This window comes from Orbicella faveolata, unplaced genomic scaffold (genome assembly GCF_042242905.1).
Source record: "Orbicella faveolata isolate gen_17 unplaced genomic scaffold, um_ofav_v1 contig_24, whole genome shotgun sequence".
NCBI lineage: Eukaryota > Metazoa > Cnidaria > Anthozoa > Scleractinia > Merulinidae > Orbicella > Orbicella faveolata.
The window spans coordinates 22546047-22555000 of record NW_028301552.1 but is presented as its reverse complement, the minus strand read 5'-3'; the positions used below and the strand labels follow the sequence as shown (position 1 = coordinate 22555000).

The 8954-nt window shown below is 39.4% G+C and overlaps 1 protein-coding gene and 1 pseudogene across 2 annotated transcripts in view; one reads left to right on the top strand and one right to left on the bottom strand.

Annotated features, from left to right (window-relative positions):
* LOC110057201 (salivary endonuclease-like) overlaps positions 1-6115 on the bottom strand; it is a 7446-nt pseudogene extending 1331 nt beyond the window's left edge. The window contains exons 1-5 of the transcript XR_016208021.1: positions 5977-6115; positions 3245-3356; positions 2324-2623; positions 1921-2190; positions 1-1659 (exon numbers count right to left, since the gene is read on the bottom strand). The exon at positions 1-1659 is cut by the window's left edge and continues 1331 nt beyond it. The product of XR_016208021.1 is annotated as a salivary endonuclease-like (transcript). The remainder of the gene's footprint in view (positions 1660-1920; positions 2191-2323; positions 2624-3244; positions 3357-5976) is intronic.
* Positions 3432-3854, top strand: LOC149110916 (uncharacterized). The gene has a single exon (XM_089292346.1). The coding sequence runs from the start codon at positions 3432-3434 to the stop codon at positions 3852-3854; it is 423 nt and encodes a 140-aa protein (XP_089148472.1).
* Positions 6116-8954: the final 2839 nt, after the last annotated feature.

Genomic DNA, 8954 nt, shown 5'->3' with positions numbered 1-8954 from the left:
GGTTTAAGTTTGAGCTAGGACCGGCTGACGGGCCCGCGACATTTTGCCTTGTGATTCCTGAAGCTTCTTGCTGAACAGCGAGTTGTGGCTGAAATGTGTCACTTAAAATCTTTGAACACTCTCTTTTTTGTGCACTTGTTGTCTCGCTGATGTAGTGGGAAAGGCTCCGTTCATCTTTGTGCTTTGTGATTGCACAGATTTTCCTTGCGTCCACACCGCGCTGGAACAAAGAAGTGACAGTCGATGCACGAATGCAGTGATTCGTGTACCGCTCCGATAACTCTGCTTTGATGGAAATCCTTTCCATCATCTTGCTGATAGTATTTTTTCCCATAGGCTCATTTCTGTACCAGTGTCGGGTGCTTGCAAAGTTTACATTCTTGGTGGTAGCTTTGCTTGGAGTCTGAAACAGTGCCTTACAGTCGGGATGAGTCTTGCCGAGGTAAAATTCAAACGCAGCCACTGGATCAAGTGCAGTTGAAGTTTCGTACATACGAACATCCGAGTATGACTGCTCAGACTGTTTAGCGCCTCCTTGGTAATTTTTAGTTTGTTCAGTAAGTTCTTCGGTGATGTAACGGGCTCCAGTGTCATCAGTTTTTATTTCAAATGACTGCCTTGTAAGCTCCCGCCATCAGCGAAGAACTTTCGCAGAATTTCACTCAAGTCCGTTGCACTTACTGTTTTGAGATCCACTGTAATTTTTCTTTTCTCACACCATTTCTCGAAATTTTTTACTCCCCACTCAGTTGCTCTCTTGGTGTTTTTCGCTTGAGCTTTTTGCTCAATCTCATCCAGTTGCTCGTTGTCTAAGTCCGAGTTTTGACTAGAAAAAAGCTGAAAATTTGGGAGTTCTTCCATTTTAAAATGAAATTTCCAAACGGCAAACGTTCACTACGCAAGCTGTTCGCACCTGAATGGTTTTCCCGCGTCAATAAACGTAACCTGATTGGTTAATATTCATCGGATGATGAACCGAGAACCAATCAGCTGCAGGGCCGTTAATACATTAACGGCCCGCTAGGAGTCATTTGCGGCCCGCAAAGCGCGTGTTTTCAAGAGGGCGGTTTTCAATTTGGCCGCGTATATTGATAATAATGAAAATTAGCCAATGAGCGCGTAGGAATTTCTGCAGTTATCGTAAAAACATCGTTTGTCACGCTCGTTCCGTGATCCCACACTTCGATTATCGAGGAGGCAATGATAATATTCATTTGCGATGCTCATGTAAGTAACAAGACACAGTTTATGATTGTATTGGTCAAGTTAACCTTCACCGATGGTATACAATTCTTACCAAATTTGTTTCTTTGCGAACAGTTTTTCAAACCAGCTTTTCTTTCAGAACAGAATAAAAGTTTTCCCCTATCTTAGAAGGAACACAGTTCTTCTCGTGAAACTCCGGAATTTGAAACATCTCGTACTCCTTTTTTGCGTCCGTCAGACTAAAGCATTTTATTACTCCAAATCTCTTTTGTTGTTTTATACCAAAGCACCCTCGAACTTGTTTTTGGTTGCCTGCGTCAACGTTGGTGTTTTCGCCCAGAAAGAAAACAGACTGCTTCTCAACTGGATCGCATACGGCCTTCCAGTACCATTTCGGTACCAGGACCCGTTCATTTAACTTGATGTCACCGTCAAAGGGTTTTGCTGTACCACCTTGCCAAAACAAACAAACAAACAAAAATGGAAAAAAATTAAAAAGTAAAACAATACCTAACTAACCATCTAACTGAACAATTATTTGGACAGTTAATTATGAACTACTAAATTATGAATTAGATTAAGAACTAATCCATTAGTTCATAATTTACATAGACGGTACAAATCTTTCATTCACATATACTATTCCCCATAATATTGTTTCAAAACACAATTGTAGAGTGCATGAATTATCTGGACCCTATCGTAAGTACATACCTGTACCAGTGAACACATACAGGGCATGATCGGTATTGGTCGCGTATCGTCGTATAGCTTTTTCCAGGTTATTCCAGTTACCAGCATTAAAAAGTTGCCACTGTGGGGCAATGTTTGTTGTTATCATAGTGAAAGCTCTCCCCTGTTATGTAACAAAATCTGCGTTCGGAGTTAAGTGTCCACGGGCACAGAATTGTTGCTTTGCCATGTCGTAGTTTGCATACAGATTCATCTGGCTTGCCTTATAGTCATCGTCAGTTGCTACTGGATCTTGAAAAATAAGATAGCAAACATCTTTGAATGGACGTCGATGGAATGAAAAGCAAACAAATAAACAAACAAAAAAACCCTGACTGATTGATCAAGCTGTCGATTGATTGATTCGTTGATTGGTTACTATTACCAATTGTAGTGTCTGCTCTAAAGGTGTCTTCTCTTCCTCCACCTCCTTCTCCAATGTTAGGATGGACAATGTGTCCCGTGAACACTGGAATAAGAGTCACTTGATCGTAGCAAGCACCATATTGTGCAATCTCATTTTGATCGAGACCATAACAAAGTCCTCTTCCTTTACATTTTACCGATGTACTTAGGCCGGGATGTGAGTTCTTTTTTCCAACATAAGGAGTCCAGTACTGGAACAGACATTTATTGATATCTTGGGAAAAAGCGTCCATGACGTTAACCATCCTCTTTTGACGGGCTGTTAAAAAGAGTTTCAGTGAAAGTTAAATTTAAGTTTCTTCCGAGTTTCTTCCGATTCAACGGAGGATGCCAATGACTCATCAACAGTACTATAAACTTTTCATAAAGAACGACAGGCATTTATATGCCGGATCATGGTACATCAATGGAATCGTTGAATCCACTCTGGTCGTGGATGATTTTATTGTAATCTGAGTGAACTTAGATCATTGATCCTGACCAGGATCATCCCGAAGGAACGCACCCTCAGGGAAACGGCAATAAGAATACCACTGAGCAAACTCAACTTTAATGAGCAGCAAAATGGCTCTTACTACATTTTTGTCTTTTCCGTGCTCTAAAATCACAACATAAAATGAACAAACTGTGTATTTTGAATTTGTTTTACATATTCATCAAGAGATAGTTTTCAGTTAAACCGACAGATACACTGAATACTTCAACATCATTGCAATATTTTAAAGAAAACTTTAGAGTCGCTTTTGAATAAGTAGTGCTGTTCTCGCCGTTTATTAAATGGCTTACGCTACGCCGGAACATATTGTCCAGATGCGACAGAGTTAGAGAGGGGGGAAATTAGGAAATTTGGAGACATAGCACGTGGAAAAAAGTGATTCACCTCTTTCTGCATGTCCTGAAGTTCGCCTTGCAAGAATCGCAAGCAGCACGAAAAGGAGAAACGATCTCTTGGTCATCATTATCTGTAGTCTTCAGTCTTGTACGGTATAGAGCTTTTTAAGATAAAACAATCAAACAAAAAATTTCATCAATTCACGTTATCATTTTGTAAAGGTAATAAGAACTTGATGTATGGCTGTGAAGCTTGGAAACTTAAGAAAACAGAAGCAAAGAAGCTGGACGGTTTCCAATACAAGTGCATGAAGAGGATTTTAAGAATAAGGTGGCCTCAGACCATCTCCCACCAACAAGTTCAGGAGAACACAGGAGTGAACAGAACGAGTGATGAAATCAGACGTAGAAGATGGAATTGGATTGGACATATAATGAGGAAAGACAAAGAGGAACATTGCGTCACAGCTCTGGAATGGAGGCCAGAAGGGAAAAGAAGGCCTGGTCGACCCAAAACAACATGGAGGAGAATGGTTGAAGATGAAAGGAAAACAGCTGGGTGGCAGTCATGGGCGAATGTCAGAAACCTCGCAGCAAACCGTAGTGGTTGGAAAGAGAATGTCAAAGCCTTATGTGCCTTATGGCATAAAGAGATATAGGATAGGATAGGAATAAGAACTTAAAACAAACGTTTCCTTTTTTAGCGCAAAACTACCTAAGGCTTAAGTTCCGTAACTACTACAGGTGAATGTAAATGTTATTCATGCTCGGGTTAATTATTCTTATCATATTTATGTACACTTAGGCCCGGTTCATACGTCGCATTTCTGCCATGTCGAATTCAATTCAATTAAGTGCGGCAGAAATGCGACTGACGATTCATACGTCGCACTTGTGTCGAATTTAATTCAGAATTAATACTGTCGGGTATGTCGGTCAGCGGAAAAAGTTTTAAACGCAGAGTATTCAATATGGCGGACGGAGATACTGAGGGACGAAGGACTTTAATTTTGCGAAAAGTTGTCCGCCAATGGAATGAGAAGGAGAAGGCTGACAATGCAGCAGTTTGTTTTGCAATATTTTCAGGTTGCATTGGGTCGAGAATAGCCAAGTTTCAATTTCTCTTTGACGGGACCAAATTTACGCATGCTCAGTACATTAACATAATGTATGAATTAGATTCGACACGGCAGAAATTCGACGTTTGAATCGGTGTCGCATTTCTGTCGGATAATGCGACAAGACCAGTCGAACGTGCGGCAGAAGTGCGGCAGCCGATTCAGACGTCGAATTTCTGTCGAATTTAATTCGTTGAATTGAATTCGACACGGCACGGCAATGTCTTTCTTAAACAATGCAAAGCTGTTTACAGCTGATCATTCAAGAAAGACTTGAAAGCACTGTTGAAAATTGAACTACTTGTTTTTCTATAACTAGATTTGGCACCAGCAGCTTCCAGTCAGTTAGAGCGACGTTTCGAGCTGTAAAAGGTGGCTAGGATGTTGACTATTTTTAACGCTGATAGTGATGATTGATCCGTTTTTGAGGCCGATTTGGCAGATTTTTTTTAAACAATGACTTTCAGGCAAAGATAATGAAGTCAGCACCTTACTTCATAGTAACAAATTAACATAGCCTCAGTGTGATGACCACAAATCTTATATTCCATACTTATTATTTACGAAGTCAGGCCCTAACCCTCTTAAACGACAAAATAAAAAGTCGTGTCATACAGGGAATCAGCACTTACCCCATAAAACCGAACTTACCACGATTTAAACATTATAAAACACTGGTGTGGAAATTAGACCCAAGTCCGAAGATTAGAAGACCTCAAACACAACGGTTCTCTTCATTTAAGAATGTCAAGAACAAAACCCGACTTCACTGAACAAGATGACATGTTTAATTGCTATTGGTCCTCCATGACTCATGATAATTGGTATCAAGTTTCTGCATTTTAACAATAGCAGATAATTCATGGCTACACTTACGAGATTATTGTTATTTTCATGTCGTTTAAAGCTAGCGAAAGTAGTTGACAAAAGTTCGCTGTTAGATGTTTCACAACTTTTTTTTGGACTGGAAGTTTAGCTCTTTGGTCAGCATTTCTATAAGAGAATATGGAACAATAATAAAATCGGTTCTCAGGCGAAAATTTTCGCCAAACAGATCACCCAATTCTAAGAAAGGACACAAGGGCGTAAATATCGTAAAACGAGATGGGAAAACATAGCTTGTTGTTAATCCAATTCTAAGGCGCAGAAATTAAAACTCTTATACAAACGACAAGTCTGTCGCAAAATTTGGAAATGGATAATAACAATAGAGCTTGATTAAATTCCTCACTGTATTAAAATTAATTAACTTGAGGTCACATACGACTCATCTGTTTAAGACGTAAGTAAAGTTTTGGGTTTTGTAACGGCAATTGAAAACTTGTCCTGGAGTGTTTCAATTTTCTGGTATAAGATTAAGTGTGCTGGGTAATGAAGATCACATCTTTGTAAGAAACGAACAGTGCCAGGTTCCAGTACTCAAATTCGACTAAAAACCACCACTGTTAAATACCTGCGGAATATTTATTAGCCTACCTTTAAATAAAATGTGTGAACTAGAATCACGTTAAATTAGCTGGATTTTAGCTACGATACTAGAAGTTAATAACCGGTAGTCAAGCGTCAATCCTTTAAAACGACATCGTTAAAAACGTAATTGAGAAACAACACTTGAAATAAACTCCTCAAACAACGAAGAAGAACATGAAATTTATCAGCTTACCGGGATTTAGACGCGAGGAAACAATTCTGTGGAGAATTAGACTGCGTGCTTCAAAGCAAGTCCGACGAGTATGTCAACACAATATTCTTTTCTCCCAAGACCGCCAAGAAAAAAATACCTGACTTTATTGAATAAGATGACATGTTAGTTCGCTATTGGTTGGTGATGACTTCATATTATAATGTAAACGGTCGCATCGAGTTTCTCAATCCCACGTGACAGTTGGAACAGCGAAAGATAAACCTGCGAGTCTTATTTTCCTTACTCTCGACTGGTCTTACTTCCTCGTTTGCTACAGCAGCAAAACAACTGATAAAAGACTGCTGATAAAATATCACTTAATATTTTGGACAGGAAGCTTTTTATACTCAAGTCAGTTTCCTCGTTAAAGTGAAGCATGAAACGTCAATAACAACATTTACGCTGTCAATGTTACCCAGTTCTAACGCCCCAATATTACAATAGCATAAAGGGATAGATCTTTTAAGAACTTGTTCAAACGAGAGCGTTCAGTTTCCAGATCTTTAGTTGGCGCACCATTTGTTAATCAGTGGATTTCTAACTTTGAGATGTGCGTAAGCCTTTTAATTCCCTGAGGAACATAGGACCGCAACAACACTCCTCCAACGCACTCGGTTCCGTGAGGTCCTCCTCAGCTGTGCCCATGTCGTTCCGATGGCCTTCACCGAAGGCTTTCACCAGCCCGCATCATAGGCTCTACTGGAGAGGACTCTTCCGGAGCCAAGTTGTTTTCTGGATTTGTTGTTGCGGTTTCTGTAACAAGTCTGTTTTTTCCGGGGCTGGGTTGTTAGCCCAGCGCCCAACCCCCAAACCTGGAGGGCCGGTTGGTTTGGTTTCTGAGTTTTCCTTCTCGTAGATGGATTGCCGACCAAGGCTGATGAGCTCCATCCGCCCGTGGTTTAGAATCAGAGTTTTCCTTTTCCTAGACGGACTGCCTACCAGGGCTATCGAGCTCCATCTACCCGGCTTTGAGATATCCATCACTCATATTTTTCGAAATCAGGCTGATCGCTTGACAAAGTAAAATAAAAACAATTGGGCTGGCCTGGTTTCGGGATCAAATTCAGGTTCAAAGCGGGGTGGGGCACATGTGCAACTTTTTGATACAAAGGAAAATCAAAGCCAAATGGGAAGCAATGTGGTAAAAAAACAGACAACCTAGCCTGATTAAGTTATAACCACCAAGATCAAATGACTAAATTAAATATGGCTGGAGAATTCAATAGATACGCCTCGAGAATTATAACTTTTTTAAATTGCTCGATTTGGCCGATATTCTTCTGTCTAGAATTAGCTTAAGGTCGTGAATGCCACATCTAGTTAAGAGACTAAAATGTCAAAGTGTCAAGTCATGTTACAACAAGTTTTAAGAACTTACTTGACATGTTTCGTTTATTTGGTTAAACGATGGACTAGCATCCCATCCAGGGGGGAGTAGAAATACTCCCAGTCGCTTCATGCTACAGAAACCGGGATAAGCTCCGGCCTGGTGGGCCACTTGGCTCGCATGCAGACTTTACCTTTACCGTTCATTTGGTTGTGCTTAGCTTTATGATCGGAGTAACATCGACTCTCACACGTTCCTACTTGTCTTTAACAGAAAACCAACGTTGTCAAGTAACTGTTTAGAAAAAACAAACAAACAAATAAACAAACAAACAAGCAAACAAACAAAACAGAAAAACGAGAACGATTTATAATTCGACTGAGGCAAACCATAGGTTCCGGACTCCAATTAGCTACATTAGGCGGCCTCGAAATAAATGCGGTAATTGTTGATAACTTTACACACTATTAAATCAATGGAATATGTTCTCCGAGATCTAGCAGGAGGTTTCACCAAAGGTAAAATGGACAAACGGGTAATATGGGGATCAAATTCCAACTAACAGCGGGAACCATGCGAGAGAAAAGTTTTTTCCCTTTTAAACTAAGCAATGGAATGTCTCATGCAACATGCAGCCAATTAACAAAACAAAACTCGATGGCTTCTGTTTCTTGTTGTTTAAAGCTGAGTTCCAATTGAGAATTTATAATCCAGTCGTTATATGTCAATTGCCTAGTTTAGAAAGAAAGAAAGATCAATCTGGTTATTTTCTCATTATGCGGTGAAATGCCCTTTGAAATCAGGAGTATTAGACCTATATGGAGAAATCACTCACCTTGATAATCTCTTGTACATAATTATCAACGGCTATATAATCTTATTATATCCCCTGATTGGTAGTAAAATTATGCTTCTAGAATAGTGCATAATTACAAGAGATTATCAAGGTAAGAAAGTGAATCTTAGTTCAGTAGCGCGTTCGTTTGCTTTGCTCTCGTTTGGCTGCTCATTTCCCCGCAGTTTATTCAGTTTATTATTGTTTGGGCAGGAGACATCGCCTCCAATTCAAACTCCTATTAAAATTTCGAAATGTCTTAAAACATAGCTAGGATAGAGGCTTCTTTGCTTCTTCTCGATATTCTGCAATGGCGTAAACTTTCAACTATTGTAGACTATTCCTTGCGATCTTCTCCTAAACCCTTCTCGTTCATTTTCAAGAATGTGCAGGTACTTGTAGGAGATTATGCTAGTTATATTTCGGTAGAAAAGTCTGGCTTGCTCGCTTTCCTGCGTCATTAAACTCAATTTGTGAACAATGCATGACAAATTAACTTCTTTTCATATTTATATTTGTTTAAATTCTATATTTTTTATTTGTTTAACTTCTTTCAAATTACGCTTGCTTTAAGGTTAGTGCAATTTTATGTAATCTTCAAACATTAAGTGGAAAGAAATTCGCTTTCATATCATTACCTATACATACTGCGAGCTATCCGACTTCTGAAATTGCAATCAACATTTTAAAATTCGAATATTTATAATGTAATCTTAAACGAAATGAGCAAATTCTTAACTACTTCGGATCTCACCTCGAATCACGGGCCAATGGGGTAATGTGAGACAACTTTTA